This window comes from Caloenas nicobarica, chromosome 18, assembly GCF_036013445.1.
Source record: "Caloenas nicobarica isolate bCalNic1 chromosome 18, bCalNic1.hap1, whole genome shotgun sequence".
NCBI lineage: Eukaryota > Metazoa > Chordata > Aves > Columbiformes > Columbidae > Caloenas > Caloenas nicobarica.
Window position 1 is genome coordinate 11,914,797 of NC_088262.1, and position 23,540 is coordinate 11,938,336.

Genomic DNA, 23,540 nt, shown 5'->3' on the forward strand with positions numbered 1-23,540 from the left:
GGATCCTGAATCAGATTAAAATGATACAGTAGTCCTTCAAGTGTGGAGCTGATAGAAAAAAACTTCCACTGGAAAACCGTTTTTTGGGAGTCAGGGCAATACCACTTCAACAATGAAGATTTTATGAATTTCACATGTATTTTCAGTTATTGAAGCATTTCCATTAAAAAAAAAAAAAACTTTACTTACAAAAAGGTGGCTGATGAAGGCGCAGCAGCACTTCCCCTCGTGCGTGCTCAAGTGTTGGTTTGAGGACTAATGGCAATAACTTGCTAAATTACACGGACGTACTTGCAAATGGTCACATTACCAAACCATCGAAGTTTCTTTAGTTTCTTCCAGACTTCTGACCCCAATTAGCAATAAATCATTAATGGTGTATAGGCTTGTTTTTTGCATGTGTTCTTACAGAGATTGCTGCCCTGCTTGTTTCTTTCCATTTATGCTCAGCCACTGTGTGGCTCCTTGATTTTGGTCACATCTCACTCTCCGTGAGACTCCACTTAAAGCTGCCTTTCTTCTGCAAACTTTTATCTTCCCATAGCTCCACTTCCAGGACTTTCCTCTTGTTCAGCCTTGTCATCCATGGTCTGCCCATGACTCGCCCTCCTTCGGACAGTTCTACCTCCTCCCGGTGTCTCAGCTGCCTGGTGCCCAACGTGGTATCCTACAAGTCTCACACTTTGATTAATGTGACCTTTTTCTCTGGGCAAATGTGCAGCACCCAGGGTAGTGGAGCAAAACCTGTGGTCCTTAGGAAAGTGTTTTCCGGGCCTGTTTGTTAGAAGAGGGAAATTCTGAAATAGGGAAAAGCAGAGACAGGAAGGAGAGAAGAAACACAACAAAGAGAAGGCTGTATTAGTCCTTGTAGCAACCCTGAAGTCAGTGGAGCAAAGAGTGGAAAGGGATGTGTAGAAAACAGTGAGAGATGGGATGTACGGCAGTATCTATTGCCCCTCAGTTCCAGAAGGACAGGGAACTGCTGGAGAGAGTCCAGCGCAGAGCCATGAAGATGATTAAGCGACTGGAGCATCTCCCGTGTGAGGTAAGGCTGAGGAAAGGCTGAGTAGCTGGGGCTCTTGAGCTGGAGAAGAGGAGACTGAGGGGCGACCTCATTAATGGTGATCAGTATGGAAAGGGTGAGTGTCAGGAGGATGGAGCCAGGCTCTTCTCGGTGACAACCAGTGATAGGACAAGGGGCAATGGGTGCAAACTGGAACACAGGAGGTTCCACTTAAAGATGAGAAGAAACTTCTTCCCAGTGAGGGTGCCAGAGCCTGGCCCAGGCTGCCCAGGGAGGCTGTGGAGTCTCCTTCTCTGCAGACATTCCACCCACCTGGACACCTTCTGTGTAACCTCATCTGGGTGTTCCTGCTCCGGCGGGGGGTTGGACTGGATGAGTTTTTGAGGTCCCTTCCAATCCCTGACATTCTGTGATTCTGTGAACAAGTTGCTGCAAATCAGGGTTGAGTTTGTCAATCTGTTAAAGATTTGTTTAGGGCAGTGTTACCCCTGGCCGGGGCAGCAGGGTCCTCCCCCCTCCCCAGCAGTTCCCTTGTGCTGGCCCCAGGATCTCTTCGCAGGGTGCACCCTCAGGCCCGGGGTCTCACCGTCTCTGGAAGGCCATGGGCGGAAGGGAAGGCCAGACGGCTGCTTTGGCCCCCGCATAGGCTTATGCTTGCTAAAGATAACTGTAAAACTTATTTTCTTTTAATAACAGAAAGGAATAAGAGGAGGGAGAAAGAGAAAGTGTTGGGCTGTTCTCCAAGCTGGGCTGCGGTGCTGCAACCGTCAGCTGTTACAGAGGCTCTTCGGACACCACCGCTGCCTGTTGCTCAGGCTGCCTGGGCAGCTGCCTCTGGGAACGGCGTGTCTGGGTTTCTAATCCTCATACTTTTTTTGTTCAACTTCCTTTTTCCTTCCAGGCTGATAAGAAGGATTCCCAAGGGAACAATACGGTGTCGGGGTTTGAAATTCTTCTTCAAAAGCAACTTAAAGGGAAACAAATGCAGAAAGAAATGGCAGAGTTCGTTCGAGAAAGGTAATTAGCTCTTTACTGTCAAATTAACTATTTATGGCAATTCTTTTTTTACTCAGATGATATAGCACAAACTATGTAAAAAATACACTACCTGCTCTTAAAGAACGTTTCATTCAATGTCCATCCATGCTCTCCAGTCTTCCCCAACTCTCACTCATCTCTCCTGCTGTGCCTGTTCAGTTGTATTGCACACAGGCTGTCCGTTTAGATAGGGGGACCAAGAAGGTTTTAAGTTGCAGATTCAAGGCAAAAACATGGACATGGAGAAATACAGAGCAGAGATGACATTTAGAAAGGAAATATTTTGTCTGAAAAGCAGAGAGGCAATTTGTTGACATGGAGCATAGGCACAGTTTCCTAGAGGAAGATGTAAAAAGACATGCAGACGGTCACAGCACCTCAGCCCATGTCCTGGTTATGGAGCTAAATTGCACATACAGATATTTAGAGTGAACCCCAAGTCATAAAGGCAGATGTCGTTACCAGAAAATGCCAGAATCCTTTTAGTGGTCTGTTGCTCTGTTGACATGGAAAGCGCACTGAGCACCAAACAAGCAGTTGGTGGATGCTCAGTTCAGCCATGTGCAGGAGACAATGTGACATCATTACTTGTAAGTGGTGTCACTATTATTTGACATCGCTTGTTATGTGCCCAAGCCAGTGTAAATCATCTTGAGGATGACTCTCAAAACTTGACAACAGCCCATAGGGAACAAGCAGTGTTTATTCCCAGGAGGAAGGCAGAGCGCACTGATGGATGTTCTCTCCTGGAGGCAATTGCACCTGTTGAGGAGCTATTGTCCTCTGTCATTGCCTCTATGTTGATGCTTGCTGCTGTGCTGGTATCGCCCTTCTTGTCTGCTGCTGCGGACACAGCGTGGCTTTGCTGCTGTAAATCAATAGTGGTGGAAGCAATGAATGGGGCAACAAACAGGCACCTGTGTTGGTGTTTGGGAGGCAGTTCCATTGGGCAGAGTTTGCAGACAGTTGCTTTTGTTTGTGGTTTGTTTTCTTTCTCCTTCTCACCTTTTTTGTAGTATAGGGAATATGGCAGCAGTGGAGAAATGCCAAGTATAGCACAGGCAATAAAGATGGTCTGATAAATGAGGTGCAGAGTGCCCAGCATCCACCTGTGGTTCCTAATGCCTTTGATGTATGACAGTCTGAGAGACAGTTGCCTCTATGATCCATGAAAAAGTGTGACTGGAGGAGACAGTAGAAGAAAGGAGTAATACGATTGAGAAGTAGTCTTGCTAAGTTAGAAGATGAAGAGAAGGCACACAGAGTTGTGATAGCTGTGGCCAGGGAAAAGAGGAGGAAAGCTACTCGACAGAAAGTAATACATAATGAAATTTAACAAAAACAAAAGACAGCAGCATTCAAGAGGAAAGGAAAGATGGCATGAAATGAGAGAGGGCAAGGAAAGAGCAGCTCTGACACTGGGAAGAGGCATGTCTGTGTCCTCAGCAGAGGAAGGAGTAGGCATCCTGCAGAAGAAAAGACAGAAAAGATTCACAGTGTGCTGGAGACAAAGAAGGTTTGGAATTGAGTGTGAAGAGGTTCTAGATGGGAGTTACAAAAAGATGAATATATATTGTTCTTCTGTTTGGAACAAATGATTCAGGACTGCTCTGTGTGGAAAAGGAGGAGGACGGTGTTGAGCTGGAGAGTTTACTCATGGGAATGAGAGCTCAGACCATCAGGGGAACCTTTACATTCCAAGATTTTCTTGATGACCATCAGGTGGCTCAGGGCATGAGAGACCATGTTTAACTAGGGGTTTTCATGTCCAGAAAAATTCTCCCATCTGTACAACCAGCCTTCTGGAGGTGAGTTTCAGGCAGCTAATAAAAGTAGCTTTAAATAGGAAGCTGGGATGAAACAAGATAACCAGATTTCTTCATCGAATAACCAACAACTAACTGACATTTAAATGCTTTTAGATGAACTACTTGTAAATAGCAATCTTAGACTGCGCAACTATGTATTAATTCAGTTCTTATTGACAAAGGTAGGGTTATAATACAGACTTGGAATTTTAACAAGACAGACCTAAAGAAAGAGAAGAAAATAATTAGTGAATTGACTGAACTGAAAGATCAAGGATGTGGGTGTGAAAGAAGGAAAGAATTATTTTAAGTCAAAAGTGAAAACACGGTCCAGCATTTGCATTCAAGTAAGGACTCCAAAACAGCTGAGAAAATGTGCAGACTGCCCTGAATAACATCAGTCTTTCCAAGCAGTGGAGAAAAGTATAAGAAGTAGTGTTTTTATTAGCAAAGGAATACTGTCTTAGACTTTTGGTCACTCACTTTTTGATTGAGCTGGGCTATGCTTAGAAAATTTAGAATAAATAGCAGATGACTTAGCTACATGGAAAGAAACACAGGAAAATAGCCCTTGTGATCTGATGAAGGTCTGTCTAGCCCACTGACTTTCATCCGACCATGGCAGTACTGAGTGCACAAGAGGAAAAGAGCACGAGAGTCTCTGTCCTCCCACCTTCCAGTAACCAGAAGTTTGGGGGTTTCCAGAGCCAGAGTTCGCCTTAGGTCTTCCATGTTCAGCAGATACTTATAAACATCTTCCACTGTTTGTCTAATCCTTTTGAGTCTTTTTATATTTTTGACCACTGCAACAGTTTGTAGCAGACTTCTGCATTTTATGCACTACAGGACAAGTAATTATGCTTCTGTTGCCTGATAATTTCATTGTTGCTTACTAATCTGGAGAAATAGTGTTAAAAGACTCACAGTCACTGTCTTCATGCAGTGACAGTTGTGTAGATGTCTGTCAGATATCCTCTATCACCTTTTCTCCATGTTCCCCATGTTGTCTTAATCTATTTAGTTTCTTCTTGCATGGTAGTCACATCAGATCATCTTCGCCTCCCTTTGTAGCTCTCTAGTTTTTTTGAATGTGGGCACAAAAAGTACCTTATAAAAAAAAAATAAAAGGCATAAGAGAGCAGGGAATAAACATCCAAACAACAACAAGAACTAATAAAGTCAAGACAGTATGCAGTCACGATGCACTTATAATCTGTAATACTTCTGACTACACAGGGAGTAAAATTCTGCAAATTTTCGTACAAGTTAGTGGAAACAAGAAACTTTGAGGTTTTTTTGGTGTGAAGATGCAGGAACTGCGAAACTGCTGTGGAGATTTCTGGAGGTTGTCTCATAAGGTTCAGGGTGTTTATATTGGCCAGGGCCAAGAGGCATATATTTTTCCCTTTTTGAGGTTTATCTTCATCTTGGTTTTTAGCCTCTTTTGAGGTGCTCAAGGTGTTTTGGCCAAAGATTATGACAGGATACCAGGCTAGGGTAAAACTACTTATGTCTTATAATTGGGGCTCTAAAGCAATAACCAATTCACCTTTTTATTGTTATTTTTTATTGTTTCCTCCTTACCAAGGCAGTCTGCCCCATTACTAGTGCATCCACTTGCATTACAAGTAACACTTGAAATCTCAGAGCCTGGGCTAAAGCTGGAACCAGTGAGGACCTCTTCCGTCGAAGCCAGTGGCTTTCCATTTAGGGTACCACGCTTAGGACAGGCACTGGTGGCAGCAGACACTATGTTTTCTATGTGGTTGTGGAAATCACAGAACTTCCTTTTGTCTTCGTGTGTTCAGTACTTTCCCAGCTACAGCAGTATCAAGGAAGAACTCACAAGGTTTTCGATTCATTATTTTCACAGCAAGCCTTTATGATGGAAGACAGTTTTTCCTCTGTTCATGAGACGAAGAACTGAGACGCAGATTCTGTGTGGGTCTGTCTGTATGGGCAGCTTAGAACAGTCAGTGGACCAGCTAGCTCCGTTGCACACCTGCCATCCATAAGTAAATCACTCAAGGGCATCCTTAAGCCAAAATCCAGCAGGAATAAAGTTGCATGGTGAAGGATTTAGACTACAGCTTTGGCTGGGAACTCCTGGTAACTGAGGCAAAAGCAGCGAGCCCTGGCTTTCGGCTGAACACTTAGTTATTTATCTCAGCCACATTTAGACATTTGTATCTTCATTAGAGTTGACCTATGCTCCCTTTCCAGTCCAGAGAAATTGTCACTTCTGAAACAAGATGAGTCTCGTCCTAAAGTAGGTATTTAAAGTAGGTCAGGTGAAATGTACCTGGATAAAGCCCTTTTCATAGCGAGGTCCTAACCGCAGTGTAGCCTTTGGTACTGGAGCATTGTATTTGTTGATCTTACTACTGCAGGCATGGGGAGCTGGCTGGTTTTGTTCTCCCAGGAGGGCGAAGAGGAGCCCCATGTGCTGGGTGAGGTCTGTAGTTGTACTGTCCTGTCCTGAGTGGGGTATCACCTTGGGTCTTAGCCACCCGTGTCCCGCACAGTGACATCCAGATCATGTTTTCAGCAGCACGGAATATCAGACCCCTCTTAGCTGGCTCAAAGGACCCTTTTTGTCTCAAACTGTCATAACAGTGCTTGCTCAACTAGCTATTGCAAATGGGCATGCCAAAAATATGCCACCTTGTGTCTTCTCACTGGAAGGAGATGGATTTCAAGCAAGGTTTTTCTCCTGCTGGTACACAGCACAGAATGGGAGTTGCTCCACCTGGGTGCCACTGAGTCCTCTCTTGGAGATGCTCTGTTGAGCCAGTTGGTTTGAAAACCAGCAAATAGCCAGTTGTTTGCCCTGGCTGGGATCATGTGTACCTTGCAAATGTTTCACTAGGAGAAGAACTGCTTGAGAGTCCAGCGCAGAACCACAAAGATGCTGAAGGGAGTGGAGCATCTCCCATGTGAGGAAAGGCTGAGGGAGCTGGGGCTCTTGAGCTGGGAGGAGACTGAGGGGTGACCTCATTCATGGTGATCAATATGGAAAGGGGGAGTGTCAGGAGGATGGAGCCAGGCTCTTCTCGGTGACAACCAATGATAGGACAAGGGGCAATGGGTACAAACTGGAACACAGGAGGTTCTGCTTAAAGATGAGAAGAAACTTCTTCCCGGTGAGGGTGCCAGAGCCTGGCCCAGGCTGCCCAGGGAGGTTGTGGAGTCTCCTTCTCTGCAGACATTCCAACCCGCCTGGACACCTTCCTGTGTAACCTCATCTGGGTGTTCCTGCTCTGGGGGAGGGTTGGACTGGATAAGCTTTTGAGGTCCCTTCCAATCCCTGACATTCTGGGATTCTGTGTGTAATCCAGAGGAGACAGAGATAGGGTTTCAGGCATCGTGCATGTCACCTCTGAACCAGCAGCTGCTCCTTCCCTCCCTGCTGTGCAAACAGCGTTCACCCTTGTCCCCTCACTCAACAGCTGCACTTGTTCTTCTCCCGGCAGCCATTCCCACAGTGGTTATTTGCCAGCCTTCCCTCTTCTGCACCCACACCCGCAAGCTCAGATCCCATTCCTGGCTTGGTGAATGGAGAGGCCAGGGCAGTGGGTAGGATTGGTGAAGGGCAGGGGCTGCACCACCATGTGTCAGTGACAGAAGCCCCTGCCACATCTTCATCAGCTTCGTTGTCTGTGACAGAGAGCAGGAAGCATTCAATGTCCATAGAAAAGGTGCAGTGCAGCACCCCAAATCTCATTTCGATTCCTCCTGGATCGCTGCATTCCTTCATCTTCGCTTCAGGGATGTGCAGCCTGACGTTTAGCAGCAGACTGAAACACATGCTTCTCAAGTGAGCCCAGTTTTGCAGACAGTCCATGTTGCACAGTAGAAACACTTTGTCCTTGTTATTTGCTCTCCAGAACTGTAGCTTTTTCTTCTAATTTTATCACACATGCTGTCCTGTGTATATCCCTGCTCTTGCCGTTGCATTTTTAGCATATTGAGGGGAGAGATGGATCCTGTAACTGGTGCTGCCAAGCCCTGGAGACTGAAAGGAAAATTCCTGTGGCAAGATCTGTTAAAATGCAGATAATTTCTTTAAATTATGTGTGTGGGTTTCTGCCATAAAGCTTACTTACTGCTGTCTTTTTATTTCCTCTCTCTCTCTCTTTCTCTCTGAGTTTAGGATAAAGATTGAGGAGGAATATGCTAAGAACCTATCCAAATTGTCTCAGAATTCCTTGGCTGCTCAAGAAGAAGGGTAAGTGTGTTTCTGTGACTTTTGCAGAAGACAAGAACTTTATCATAAAAGGCATTCCTCCCACACAGGTACGTGTATTTTTCCTGAGCTCTTCTGCTGAGCAGAGGTTTATTTAGCTTGGCATCCTGGATGTGTTGTGGAAGATAGAATTGCTTTGGAATATTTTTCTTTTGAAGATGTTCATGGTCAATTTTTAGGAATATCTGTGTAAATCTTGCATTTCCAATAATGTGTTTATGCTATCCTTGTTCTAGCTAGCACTAGTTCCTTTAAAGATTAGCATGTGTAAGTACTAAATTACCTCGAATATGGAAGAATGTATGGAATTTATATACTGCTGATAGTAGATCCATAAGGTCAGGCCAGTAGAATTGGAGCAATGCAGGCAGAGGGAGGAAGAAGAAGTCTCTTCTCATCTTGGGTCTGGCCCTCCAAGAAAAGCAGCAGGTTGTCACTTATTTAGAGCATGTTCACACTTCGGAAGTTCATAAGAAGGTATTAGGCAGTGCGCTTCAGACTAGATTGTAATTCTTCAGTAGCAGTAAAAACACACCATTCCTGAAGGATCTGAAGTTGTTAGCTCTGTCTATTCCAGCACAAACCGTCTAAGCACTGAAAGCCAAGGTTGGACATTACTGTCCTTAGCCTAGTTCTAACACAGGGTGTTTCTACTGGCAGTGAAACTCCATGACATGTTTGCTTAGCTTCCAGTAGGCAAGGACAGAAATTGCAGGAGGCTTAACTAGGCTGTTACTTCCCTAAGCACCTACACTGGCTATGGTTTCTGTTCTTTCCCCTCTAAAGGTGGGCGTTAACCTGCTCCTAGCAAAGCTAAAGCCACTTCTTCCACATCTTCCCACTTTCTCCTATCCCCAATAGGAGAAGGGGGCAATGCCTGGAAAACAGAGAGGAAGGAAACTAGGGGAGAGTAGATGAAAAGAGAGAGCATGAGGACCAAAGCATAAAAAATGTTGAAGTAGGGAACTTGAAGGGGACACAAAGTGGAGTGTGGGGAGCACTGACTGGTGGTGCTCTGCCTGGAGAGGTGGCAAGATAAGGGAATGGAAGGTGCTGTGGTGGCCAAATTGTCTAGGACCAATAAAAGGCTGGTGAGAAGACCCTGTTATTGGTGAGGTGTGGACTGTCCCTCCAGTGTCCTGTGCCCTCTTCTGGTGGTAAGAAGACCCACCAACGTGTATGTGAGTGGGGCACAAGGGTGATGAAATGGGACCGATCTGTAGTATTGGATGGTTCTGTCCAAGTTTCTGTGAGTACAGTGCTGCTGCACAGGCACTGGAGGTGATAGAGTCCATGGTCATTTAAGTCATTGGGGTTGGATAAGAGATGTAGAAGATGCTTAGCAGGCTGAAATGCCTTCTTTACTTAAATAGATCAGATAAAATAGTACCAGTGAAAACTGGACTGTGGGAGGGGTCCTCAGGGTGGGACTAGGGAAGGAAAAGAGTTGGGAGCACTTCTGTAGGTGAAACAATCTCAGGTTGTTTATCTGTGATGAACAACATACCTGAGGACTCAACTCATTAGAGCAACAACAGATTACAAATCATTACTTTGAAATTTCAGGTGATAGGCAGTTTGTCAGGCTACTGGGAAGGGACAAATATGACTATATTTGAAAAGGGGGTAGGGGAGAGAAAGAAGCCAGGAAATTGTAGATCAGTCAGCTTTATATAACCTGTACAAAGTGGTAGAATAAACCGTGAAGCTTTCTAGAAGCACTCAGTGGAGAACTAAAGTGACGAGCAATTATTGTGGATGCATACAGAACAAACAATGTCAAACCAACCTAAATTCCTCCAGTGATGGAATAACAGAGGAAACCAGCATCATAGCTCTTAATTTAGTATAGGTTTTTGCAATGCGAGATTTTTGTAGGCAAGCAAAAGAAGTGTGGCCTGAATGAAGCCTAAGGTGCAAAACTAAGTAAGAAATCATACCTGCTACTTAAAGAAATAAAGTGCAGAAAGTAGCTATGGAGTCAAGATCCCATAAGATTCGTCCCAACTCCACATTTTTTTCAATGTTTTTGTTAATGACTAGTATAAATAATGGGTTTACTGTAATTGAAGATGAGACAAAGCAAGGAGGGCTGGAGTGTACAATTTGAAGAAAAGATTGCAATTCAGAATGATTTTGTTAAGCTAGAGAAGTGAACCGAAAAAAATGAAGATGCATTTCAATGAGGACAAAGTGCCAAGTTTTATACTTTCACAGGATGTGAAAGATACAGTTACATAACAGTTTGTGGGAGAAGGATCTGGCTATAATGAATCACAAGCTTATTCATCAACAACTTCGCACTGTTGTCTAAAAAAGCAATCGGACTGAGATATGTAGAAGCAAGAGTGTCTGATAAGAAATAATCTGTTACCAGTTTAGCAACTGGAAGACCTCTGCTGGAAGATGGTGTAGTTTTGGTTATGACGCGTTAAGAGGCTGTTGGAGAGGAACACACCTAAACTGCCATTGTCTAGGAAATAATTTTTCTCAAGGAAAAAGAGCATGGAGAAAAGACCTGGTAATTTTCAAATACTGATAGGCTTCTTCAAGGAGAAATAGAATAATCTGCTCACCAAAGGTAGGGTGTAAAGTAGAAGAGGCAATGGGGGAACTGTATTAGTGAAGATTTATTTTAAGGATTAGGAAAGAAAGGCTTTGTTATGGTAGGAATAAGATACTGAACTATCTTGTTTATGGGGACTGTGGCATCTCTGTAGCCAGAGGTCGTTATGAACAGTATTTTCAAAGATGTGCTACATACCATGTCAATATAATTCTGCCCTGGTCACAGAGATCAGAGATCTTCTTAAACTACTGCTATTACTTCTCTGTGATTTTACTGAGCATGATATGGTACCAAGTGTTGTACCACATCTGTCTGACACAAATCTTGGTGGGAGGATGTGCAGAAGACAGGGCATTGATCATTGTCGTGTTCTTTCAGCACGCTAGGAGAGGCTTGGGCTCAGCTAAAGAAGAGTCTGGCTGATGAAGCAGAGGTTCACCTCAAATTTTCTTCTAAGGTAAATAGTTCTTCCTTTTGCAAAGATTTCTGTCCTGTAATTGATGTGGATCTTCCTTCATTGCTTTTTAGTGGGGAAAATACACATGCATATGGTACAAATTTAGAAGAATTAATCAGTTGCTGAACAAACTTACTGAAACTCTCTCTGTTCTTCCTGCCAAAATCATAGTTTATGTGATCTACCGGATGAGTAAGTTCAAACACATCTAGCCTTGATTTAAGAAAAAAAGAAGAAAAACTGATCCTAGAGGTTATTCACCTAGAGCTCTAAGCATCAGCCTGCTCAAGTAAATTTACCTAGAGCTTGTACAGATTATTTCTGTAGAGTAAGAAATAAAAAATAATATTTGGCTTCCCAATAAGAATCTACCATATCTATCTGCAAGGAAGAGAACCAGGACTCTGTCTTATTATTATTATTAGCATTGGCACTTTTGTACACTGAGAACTTCGTGTTATTTTTGGATCTTCTCTCAAGTGATGTCCAAGGAGATTTCTTGTACAAATTATGGTATTTATCTTTTTTTTTTCCGCCACATGTGGCGTACTCTTGCGTCCTATTACATTATGTTAACCTCTGTGGGTGATCAAGTTCAATACAGTGGCAGATATCTCAGCACAACAGCCATGTTCTGGAGGAAAATTATAGCTCTGCAGTGTTTGTAAGCGATTATGCAGAGGTTACTCAGGCAACCAGCCGCTGCCTTGGTAACTCGCTGCTCTGCTTCAAACTTCTACTTCAGGTCTGTAATTAGTGAAATACTTTTTGCTCCCTGTTGTCCTCTTGTATTGTTTTCCAAGAGGAAGAAATGCACCCTGGAGTGGTCTCTGTGTGTAGGTGGGCAACGTACAGGGGCTCTTTCATTATTTTACTTTTCCTTAAGCCCTGCACAGAAACTACTGTAGCATCCTCTGAACTCTCCCCACTGTTCCTGTACCTGCTTTAGGAGTTCCTAGTTCTGGCTTTTATTAACAGAGTATGTTTTTAAACATATTGATTTTTGCTATTACTTTCAGAGACATTATTCTCAGAAGCAGTAATAATATTTCTTGTTGATAGTTGAAAAAAAACAGTCAGTGCTGGCACAAAGCAGTCAATACAGTGCGGAGCACACCAGGAACGTTCAAACATAAACACCAGCCATGAAGACATTGAACAACTTCTGTGACAGTCTGCTCTACATCAGGGGTCACAAACAGATTGGAGAAGGTGACAACACTCTCGGGGCACTCAGGACATAAAATATTGTATACACTGCTAATGCCTGTACAGACCGGCACAGCAGCTATAGATACATACACACGAGGAATCCTTCAGGAAGGCCGTCATGGCACTGAACCTCTTCTCCAGTTGGCTGATTATCCCACATGGAGCTCCAGGTGGTGAGTTCTGCACATCTATTGTACCAGTTGAAGTCATGGTGGGCTGGCCTGGATGTGATGGTGCGTTACCAGCCATTCTGGAAATGGTGCTGTTGGAGCAAAGGAAAAAAAAATAGTACCTGTGAAATCAGAGGAACGTTTGAAGTGTGGTTTCTGATAACTCAGCTGTGTAGTTTCTCCAGCATCTAATGCTATGATTAACCTTATGCCTCTGTCTTTCTGCCTAAGTCTCTACCATACTGGTACAGAGATACAGGGTCTCTGTGATATACCTGCTAACTTTTAGCAGACGTCTTGAGACTTCAAGTCCTTTGTTGCATCTCACCCGTTTAGTGATGGCGAAGTGTCAGGGTCGTCTGTACACATTGGTGCTTTAAATCTCTTCATCTTAGGAAAGCAGTTTATGTTTTTTTCATCTGTTGTGTACATCTGAAAGTCTTTTAGCAAGATCTTCTAGCAAAAAAAAAAAAAAAAAAGAGCTGCCAAACCAGTAGCAATGGACGAGGAGAAGGCTGAGGTACTCAAAAACTTCGTGGCCCCAGTCTTCACTGTCAAGCTGTCTTCCCACACCACACTTCTCGAGTGGATGAACTGCAAGACAGGGACTGGGGGAGCAAAGTCCCTCCCACTGTGAGGATCTAGTTTGTGACCACTTAAGGAACCTGAACGTACATAAGTCCATGGGACCTGATGAGATGCATTCCAGAGTCCTCAGGGAATTGCCTGGTGTAGTTGCCGAGCCACTCTCCATGATATTTGAGAAGTCCTGGCAGTCAGGTGAAGATCCTGGTGACTGGAAAAAGGGAAACATCACTCCCATTTTTAAAAAGGGTAAAAAGGAGGACCTGTCAGCCTTGTCTCTGTGCCTGGGAAGATCATGGAGCAGATCCTCCTAGAAGCTGTGCGCATGGAGGACAGGGGCGTGATTTGGGACAGCCAGCATAGCTTCACCAAGGGCAAGTCCTGCCTGACCAACATACTCCATACTACGATGGAGTAACTACATCAGTGGACAAAGGAAGGGCTACGGATGTTGTCTGTCTGGACTTCGGTAAACCCTTCAACACAGTCCACTGTAACATAATTGTCTCTAAACGGCAGAGGTATGGATTTGATGGCTGGACCGTTTGGTGGATGAGGAACTGCCTGGATGGACACACCCGGAGAGTAGTGGTCAATGGCACAATGTCTGTATGGACACCAGTGACAAGTGGTGTCCCTCAGGGAACAGTACTGGGACCAGAACTGTTTAACATCTTCATCACTGACACAGGCAGTGGGATCGAGGGCACCCTCAGCAAGTTTGTGGGTGACACCGAGCTGAGTGGTGCAGCTGACGCACCTGAGGAGTGGGCTGCAACCCAGAGGGACCTGGACAAGCTCGAGAAGTGGGCCTATGTGGACCTCATGAGGTTCAACAAGGCCCAGTGCAAGGTCCTGGACAGGTCAGGGCAACCCCCGGTATCGATACAGGCTGGGGGATGAAGGGATTGAGAGCAGCCCTGTGGAAAGGACTTGGGGGTGCTGGTGGATGAAAGATTGGACGCAAGCCGGCAATGTGCGCTTGCAGCCCAGAGGCCAATTGTATCTTGTGCTGCATCAAAAGGAGCATGGGCAGCAGGTGGAGGGAGGGGATTGTCCCCTCTGCCCTGCTGTGTGAGACCCCCCTGCAGTGCTGGTCCAGCTCTGGGTCCTCAGCACAGGACACACATGGACCTGCTGGAGAGGGGCCAGAGGAGCCCCAGAAATGAACCGAGGCTGGAACAGCTCTGCTGGGAGGACAGGCTGGGAGAGCTGGGGAGTTCAGCTGGAGAAGAGAAGCTCTGGGGAGACCTTAGTGCGGCCTTTCCGGACTTAAAAGTGGCCAATCAGAAAGATGGGGACAGACTTTTTAGCTGGGCCTGTTGCGACAAGACAAGGGGTGATGGTTTTAAACTAAAGGAGAGAGATTAAGGCTGGACATGAGGAAGAAATTGTTGCCCCTGAGGATGGTGAGAGCCTGGCCCAGGTTGGCCAGAGAGGTGGTGGCTGAACCATCCCTGGAGACATCCCAGGCCAGGCTGGACGGGGCTCTGAGCAACCTGAGCTGGTGCAGATGTCCCTGCTCATGGCAGGGGGGGCACTGGGGGGGCTGGGAAGGTCCCTTCAACACAAACTATTCTATGATAAGAAAGAATAAATATGACCAACTTTAATGCAACATTTAAAAGCCTGGGTCAGGGTCATTCATGTGTGAGTCTGTTTTGATAGTTTGTGGTACCTCTTGCAAGACGGAAGTTCAAGCAGGATAATGATTCTAGAGGAAAGATGACTGCCTTCACTGAGAAGTCCACCTCTTTGATTCGAAAACACTAAACTGGAGAAAGTAGTTGCCTTGTTTGCATTGTGAGCCTCCTGGTGATGCATTTCCCATCTTTATAAGGATCTCTATTTCCCATCCCATTATAAACCATGTGAAATAAACAAATATCTCTACTTTCTGTTAGGCAAAAAGAACTGCCAGTGTAATGCCCTCCTATTTGATGTGTCTCTGGCCCTGGGGATTTTTATAAGGGTTTTGACGGCAATGCCTGCTTATGTCACATGAGTCAGGTTGCCACTTCTTCCACTGAGGATGATTGACTCATGTTGCTTTGTTTGCCCAGGCTAATCCATTTATTAACGGAGCAGTATGAAGGACATGCAGACTGTTTGGCTACTTGAAACTCAGTTGGACACAGACATCTCTATCAGTTGTAATACAGTGCCTCTGGAGTTCACTGAAGCCATCCTGAACTCTCTGTTCCAGTTCTTGTTTCCCTGGGCATTGACAGTGCTCCTGGCACAGCTCTTGGTTTGTACCTCTGTTCCTGAGGGAGCTTGTGTAACCATGCTGGACCACAGAGTTATGAACAAGTCTTTATTAGTTTGCTTGGGGCCATCCTGATGAGACTGTCATAAAAATATTGTCCAGAATTTTCTAGTCCAACCCCCCCAGTCAGAGCAGGACTGTCACCCACAGCGGATCAAGTCAGCTACATCTTTGTCTAGCAGAGTCTTGAATGTCTCTAAGGACAGAGATTTCACAATTTCGCTGGTTAGCCTGTTCCAGTGCCCCGCTACCATTCTGGTGTTGGGTTTGGGGTTTTTTTAATTACATTCAACCCGAATCTCCCAAAGCTCAGTTGTCTCTTGCCTGGGCCTATGAAAAAGAACTTAGCTCTGTTACTCTTGCATCTGACCTTCAGATAGCTGTAGGCCATGTTAGATCACCATGGTGCCAGTCTTCAGCTGCCTGAACGAGCTCTGCTTTAGGCTTGTTTAATCTCTCTAGGATGTGTACCGTAGGGTCTTTGTAGACTCTCTCCATTAAAAGGCCATACTGAGCTTGAATGAAATTTCCTTCTCCATTAAAAGAGCACTGGAGAAAGGCCAAAAATACTTGCTTTCAGGGACTGTTTGATACTGCTTCACTGTCGACCACGTTAGGTGATTACAGACCCAACTTGCCTGTGTTGATGGCGTCCAGCATCCCGACAGGAGGGACAACAGAAACCAAGTATTTGGTTGCTTCTGTGGAGGTGAAATATCTGTATCCCTTCAGAGCACATTTCCTAGATGGCAAAAATCAGAAGGTCAAAGAGCACTATGATACAAACTCTGTGAGAGTTGAGTATTGCTGAGTGTCAGGTCCTGCTTGTAAGAGGTAAGTGATGTGTGGACTCAATGGATCTCTCCTGAGATCATTTCAGTGGCTTCTTAAGTAGGTGCCACTACTTAAAGAGTTTCAACTCGATACTCAGGTATCTCTTCAGGTTCCCTTATACTTGACAGAAATAAATAAAATGTGTCCTTATTGGATCTCGTTTCACTATACAAGAAACACAGGTGTGCCACCACGGCCCACTGACTCACCTTACTGAAGTCAGGGTTAGCGGCTTTAGTTTGCGTACTTTGGTTTTTTTAAGCAAATTGCATCAGTTAGGCCCGAACCAGAGCAGCTCAAGTACTGCTCTGGATATTGCCTGCAGTTTGATTTTATGTGTAAGAAGAGAGGTGTATTTTAATGAGGAGAGAGGAAGACAAGGTTTCTGTCCTTTTGCTCCCTCCAGTAAATATTACCTTAACAGACCTGTCCTGTGAACAGCAGAGTTTTGCAGCAGGTTCACTCCGATCTCTCTTGGGGAGGAGAAGTGTCGCTGAATGACGTTGCCTTTGGTTGTGATTTGTGTTTTATTTTCTCTCTGATCTGAGCTCTACTTAGCAGAAGAGCCAGGAATTACTGCCCATGAATAATGATCCTCATTATTGCCATTTCTTCCTTTGTTTTCATTAACAGCTTCAGAGCGAGGTAGAGAAACCCCTGCTCAACTTCAGAGAGAACTTTAAGAAAGACATGAAGAAGTGTGACCACCATATCGCAGACTTACGGAAGCACCTGGCCAGCCGCTATGCAGCAGTTGAAAAGGTGGGAGCAGAGAACTAACTGGAGAGTTTATGAGATACTGCTTGTTTGGACAGAAAAGCAGCTGCCCCATGAAAAGTTTCTGTTCTGCCACAAAGAACCACAGAGGTTTCTGCTGAGTGCTTTCTGCTGTTAGTTATCCTTTGCTGGGCTGCAGACATTATTTGCTGCTTAGCCGAAATTTGGGCAGCTGGTGGCTGCAGGCAGGGCTAACACGTTACTGCTGAACAGGCTTTTTGTTTCATCCTCTCCTTCCCAATTTGGGACAATACATGATTTGATGAAAATACTCATTACTTATGTGCATCTGGAAGTCACATCTATTGCCCTCTAAATTTAAAAAAAGCTTGCTTTAGAATAGCAGCAGGGTCAGGCCAAAGGCTCGCCTGGCTCTGTGTCCTCTCGTGCAATAGCCAAAAGCAGATGGCCAGGGAATGCAGCTTGAACGTGGCACAGCAAGTCACAAACCCTCTCCCAGTTCCTGTTGCCTGCACCTCAAGGAAATATCCTCACCTGCAAAACCCAAACAGCAGCAGCCTGTAGTACCAGGGCCGTTTTAACATGAACATCCAGTAGGTAGGTGAGGTTATGATCTAGGGAGCGTTATGCCCACAAAAAATTCTCTTTTGTCAGGAGCTGGCAGGAAATGGGATACCCATGCCTCAGCTGCCAAGACACGGCAAATGGCTTCATCGCTCAGTTTGCTCTTGGAAAGGAAAATACCATGTTCGGTCACCTTATGAGATCATTTGGGCTTTCATTAAAGATCAGAACACACACGAGAAAGTTCACCTGGGGCCAGAATGGTTGCAGGATACACAAGGTTAACTGTATGTGTGCAGAGAAGGCATTTTTCTGCAAAATAATAAGTTCTTCACACTCATACCTGCAAAGAAACACAGTTCTCAGTAGGGATATTGAAAAGAATGAATTAGAATACCTTTGAGAAGAAGGAATAAGAAAAGGGAAAAGCCATGTCTGCAGCATTGCTTTCCTGCAGCTCCCTCTGGCGACCTGCTGAGCCAAGTACAGGCTCTTTAAAACTGCAAACTGAAACAATTCAAGTAAGGCCTCAAGAGCGTTGTAACCTGTAGGCTGGCCTGACTGCGGAAAACTGCAAGGTGCTCACAGAATATAATCATCCAAATTTACTTTGAAACACTCTAACTGGCTAAAGTACAAATGTGACCTATTTTATAATAACTGCATGCAAAACAAGTGATTTTTATTTTATGTATTTAGGAAACTTCAGCAAATGAGGTGATGCATATGTGGTAATGATGTTTATTTGTTAAGACACTTTACTAATTTGCTTGTATAAGTTCAGTAATGATACTGATAAATCAGGTTTTAAAAGCCTGAAAAACTTAAATTTAAATAATCAGTTGTAACCAGGTCTCAGGTTCTTGATTTCTACAGTGTGAACTGCTGCTGTCATGAACCTGAATTAGCTTTTCTGAAATAAGTCTAAAAGTTCCTATTGTTAGTGTTTCTGGTAAGCATATTTTGAATCCAGAAGGTACTTAAAAATAAATTTTGTAAGATCCTTGAAATTTTTCAACAATTTAGATCCTAAGAGAAGGAAGTGGAACAGGTGTCTTTGTGATGCTGGTTAAAACATTCAGAAGAAGCTCCAGCTCCCCTTTCTTCCAGAAATAGTGAGAAGGTTACTAAGAAACATGGGAGTCTGATGATGCCTTTCGTACTGTGCCTTTCTAAGGACCTGTGAAGAGTGCAGATGCTTCTGTGATTTGTTGGTGACAACTTCTGTGTGATGGTAGGATGCTTCTTTGAACACCACAGGATGTCCTAAGAACTTGAGTCCCAGTTAGGACCCAGTTTTATGCAGAGTCCCTGACTCCTGATTGACAAAAACTTCTGCGAAGGAGTGATAGATGGCTGAAAGCAGCTGGCATCTCTTTTCCTCTAAAACATGTGTCTGTTCTTTACTCCAAGGCCCGGAAAGCCTTGACAGAGAGACAAAAGGATCTGGAAATGAAAACGCAGCAGCTAGAGGTGAAGCTCAGCAACAAGACAGAGGAGGAGATTAAGAAGGCGAGACGGAAGTCGACTCAGGCCGGTGAGTGCCCGTGTCTGTCAGCGGCCGGAGGGGAGCGCAGCCCCGTGGGCAGCAGGAACAAGGTGGGATGCAACTGCCCGTCCACCTGCATGTTTCTTGGTTTTTAGTATTGTAGCTACAAAGTCCAGGTGATCTGTGCTATAAATCTGTTTGGTATTAAATCCTCTGAAGAAACAAGTCCGATTTTTCCAAGTCATATGTACCAAAATTATTATTTTGACAATTGGAGTGAGAACAGTAAAAGCAGAGTGAATTACCCTTTTGTTTAATGAAAGTGCTGAGATAACAGAATGTGAAAGTTTCAAAGATTCAAAGAAGCTCAGCTAAGGATGTTTCTTCCTTAAGTCACTGTTCCTTCCTTGGTTCTTTCCTAAATCACAGTCACCCACAACTATGTGGGTGCCTGTTATGCTACCTATTACTGTCTTTTTCCTTGAAAGTGAACTTTTTTCTTTTTTTCCCTGCTACTCAGTGATTAAAATGTTTTCTGTTCAAGGGATACTGAGGATAGAGTAGCATATGCTATACTGTACTGAGTACACAGCTACTTGATGTGACCTATACCTGTTTTACAGAGGCTCAAACCACTTCTATGGGATCCATCAGGAACTGTTTTGATATCTGCAAAGCTGATATGTGCAGCTCTGTTAGTACCTTTGCTGAAAATGTGTTTTAACTAGGGCTTCCGTGTTTCATCCCTTTGCAAGTCCGTTCCTTTGCAGAGTGGTCCTTTACAGTTCTGAGGCTTTTAAAACCTCAGGGTTGCCTGTCTTGGTTTTGAGAAGACTGAGAAGAGTCTTTCACAGTGTGACCATGTGTAAAAACAACCATTTGAGTACAAAAAAAGTTACGTTTTAGCGACAGGAAGCTCTATGAGAGACGCTCCTTGTCCATCTGCAAATTCACAGCCTTTCTGTGCAAGTCCTCAGAAATTGTGGTAGGTATTTATTAGAACAAGCATGGGAGAGCTGAAGATCAGATGAGAGTAACCCAGAGTTTGGTGTGATTCTCCCCATCGCTCTCCCCCACTTTGTGCCACTGTTATGATGTGTGGCAGGGGAGGATTTAGGCATCAAACTGTTAGGGAAAGCATAATTGAGCCTCATTTAAAGAAGAAAGAGATTTTATTAGGCAGAAAGCAGTAATCTTTGAGACATGCCCTGCAGATTTTCCACCCACCTTTCTCTCTCTGTCAGAGTTGTGCAACAAAGAAAAAATCGAAATAATCGCAGCTTATTGGGTTACTGCCCTGAACGCAGGAGGAAGTCAGAGTTCAACTGGAATCGTGCATCTTCAGAGGCTGGAGGATGCATTAGTGTGCGGCTGGGCTGGGGCAGCAAATCAGTGTCTATCGATCTCAGACAACTTGAACCTGACGCCTCACTCCTGTTTAAAACAGACCCATTGTAGAATGCAGACTCACCTACAGAATGCTACCCTATAGCTCAATAACTTGTTGACTTCCCATTTTAATTATTTTATTTTTCAGATGTAACTTTCTGTCTATGACCATTTTTTTTTTCAACTGAAGTAGCTTGCTTTCATAGTTCTGGGCATTTTGTAAAATACTACTCAGTGCTCATATTTTCTTTTTAAAATCTTGTATTTCCCCCTTATTCTTTCTCACTCCAACCACCTGATCATGTGCATGCAGTTTGTTGAAATTCTGTTGCACCTGACAAATATGATGTAACAGAACTGCCTTCAGCTCCACCAGGACTGACCTTCAAACTCTCTGTGTCTCTCTGTAAAAGCTGAACTGCAATTTCCTTCTGAGCTCTGTAACACTGGCCAGAGAAGACTCATACGTTGCTGTCTTGAACTTTTCAGGGGATGACCTGATGCGCTGCGTGGATCTTTACAATCAAGCCCAGTCCAAGTGGTTTGAGGAAATGGTGACCACCACTCTGGTATGTAACTCTGTGTAGTATCTTACATGTATAACATCGCAAAATCGTAATGGCACAAAACATTCATCACTCGTAGGTAGTTACAGGGCAAAGCAGTGGGAAAAACTGGGTGATAAACCTCCCACTGTATTTCCTGTTCTCAGTTCTAAGAAAAACTCATATAATTAGGGGAAGGAAGAAATAATTGTTTCTTTGCAGAGGCATTAAACCGGTTCAGGGCTGCTTAGGGGCCAGAACGCTGGAATTTTCCCCAGGAAGGATGAAGTAATGCACAAGAAAGACGTTGTAAAACGTGGTAAATCACTGGATCCACTTATACGTCAGTGATTTTTTGTATTCTATGATTTTACTATTCCATCACAAGTATTGCCAGCTCAGAAGAGGCATGCTTTAATTGCCTATTGTTCTGTTTCTCTGAAGATAACACAGCTCACAGTATTCACCATAAGGGCATATACCTTTGGGCTTAGTCACAAAGATGCCAAGATACAGCTTTGATGTGCTATATTCCTTGAAATACCTGTACTTCAGCTTTAGGCCTCCTCCCTCATGTCATTCCTTAGAGCCCTTCTGGACAACAGCCATTTGCTTTCAAAAGCAGGAAATAAAAATGTCTTTGACATGTATTTTTCTCATTGGGCAAACACAAAACGGTAAACACCTCCTAATGAGAAGCAGGGTAATAAATTGCTCAGCATTTGGAAGTGTGTCAGTGAAATATTTAAACTGCAGTAAATAAATAAAGGCAGATGGATGAGTGGAAAACCAAGAGGTGGATATCTTCCCAAAAGCAGAACAAGAGAGAAAAAGTTGGCATTCCTATACATAAGGAATCTGATTCTCACCTCCACTGGTGGTTTCTCACTGATAAAAATGACACTGACCATCAGTGCCACTGTGTCCAGATCTGGCAGGTGTCTGTTAGCTGCATATTTGCTCCAGGAGAAGTACGACGGAGAAGTGCGCTAGTAAATAGCTCAAGAGAGAGGTACAGCCTGCAGGGTGCACAACAGCTTTGTCAGTTGTGAAACGCAGGCTGAGAAGTGGTCAAAGGTAAGTCTTGGTAGACATGAATATGAAATCTGAATTGAAAAACAGTCTGCATCTGATCAGCTCAGATTCAGATTGGTTCATATGCAGTACAAAGATCTGAAGATTTGTGTTTACTTGCATAACTTCCTCCGTGAGGTTTCTGGTGCAGATACAACGCACGTTCTACATATGGTATTCTTACCAGGCCTAGCACACTGGGTTCTGTGTTCTGGTCCTGTGCATCTGTGCCCTGCATAAGGGAGACTGAGTTCAAAGTGGGTCATTTTTTCCATAATGACACTACATCAGCTGGCACAGTAATAGGAGCTCAGTCTATTTTAGTCCTGTCCATACAGTAAGCTCCTTTGCTCTTCTTCCTCCCCAGGCAGGTAGTCTGCCACCTGAGATTTTTGTACTGTCATGAAGAATCTTTTTCCCAAAAGACATTTAACGAACTGCAGATGGCACAGGGAAGGCAATGTAGCAGCCTGCCTGCTTGTATATGCCAAGGTTGCACTCCACCATGGTGACCAGTAAGAGGACATCAGAAATGCCCTCTGAAGGCAAGTTTTTTTTTTTTAAGATTTGGCCTCATTGGTGTCCCTGTGAATGCAGAGCTTTTTAGTGATACCTCGAAGTACATTACAGCACGTCCTAAAGGCAGACTTCTCCAGCATACTGCTTCCACTGCTGCCACCCAGATGGACAAGGAGGGACTAAGTGCAGATTTTGGGGTATAATATCAGAATCCAGGAGAAGAGGGAGGCAAAAAAAATCAGGAGGAAGGTTAGAAATCACCTATCTTTTCAACTAAAGCATTACTGAGGTCTGCTTACTGACAGCTGAGCAAGGGGGAGACTTGTCGCGGCTCATCATCTGGTGAACAGATGAAACTGCTCTTAAGGGTGTCACGTTAGACCAAGTGCAGTCAGGCCTCCTGAGCAGTACATCCCAACGTGGTCTCCTGCTCCCTCAAGGAATCGCTGCGACGTGTGGAGCTAGCAACAAAGCATGAAAAGCTTCTTGCAGGAAACAGATTCCCTCTTGCTTGCAGCATCCCTGAAGACAGGGTTGTCTCAGTTTTGGAAAGGTTTCGACCTCCTTTTCTGTCATTAGGCTCCGGCTGAAGTGACTTTTGTTGGCTTGCTGTCTCTGATTCTCTGCAAATAGAGAGATGTACAACCACAGAGTTCATCTGCAAAGTGTGACCCTGGGGTAGTATCGCACTGACTAGCAACATTTTGTGTGTTATCCTTTCTCTGGGCCTTCAAGCTCAGCTTCCAAGAAAAATATGGACTTGTTTTCCTTCATGTCCAGGAGCTTGAGAGACTAGAAGTGGAAAGGGTGGAGATGATTCGGCAGCATCTTTGCCAGTACACACAGCTGCGTCATGAGACAGACATGTTCAACCAAAGTGTAAGTCTGCTTTTTTTTTGGTTGCTTTGGTCTTTACTGCGCTTCAGCTGAGCAGAACAGTCACTATCCTGGCCTGACTGACGTGTATCAAAAGGAGATGTGAAAAGTGTATTAGTCAGCTTGTTAGTTTG

At 44.3% G+C, this 23,540-nt stretch overlaps 1 protein-coding gene across 3 annotated transcripts in view; it reads left to right on the forward strand.

Moving 5' to 3' along the window:
- The window catches only part of GAS7 (growth arrest specific 7), a 107,168-nt gene that overhangs the window by 74,596 nt on the left and 9,032 nt on the right, over positions 1–23,540 (forward strand). For all 3 annotated transcript variants that reach the window (XM_065647773.1, XM_065647775.1, XM_065647774.1), the window contains 7 exons: positions 1,926–2,041; positions 8,024–8,098; positions 11,064–11,142; positions 16,846–16,974; positions 18,928–19,051; positions 20,882–20,961; positions 23,311–23,409. In XM_065647773.1, coding sequence (XP_065503845.1) covers positions 1,926–2,041; positions 8,024–8,098; positions 11,064–11,142; positions 16,846–16,974; positions 18,928–19,051; positions 20,882–20,961; positions 23,311–23,409 — 702 coding nt within the window. The remainder of the gene's footprint in view (positions 1–1,925; positions 2,042–8,023; positions 8,099–11,063; positions 11,143–16,845; positions 16,975–18,927; positions 19,052–20,881; positions 20,962–23,310; positions 23,410–23,540) is intronic.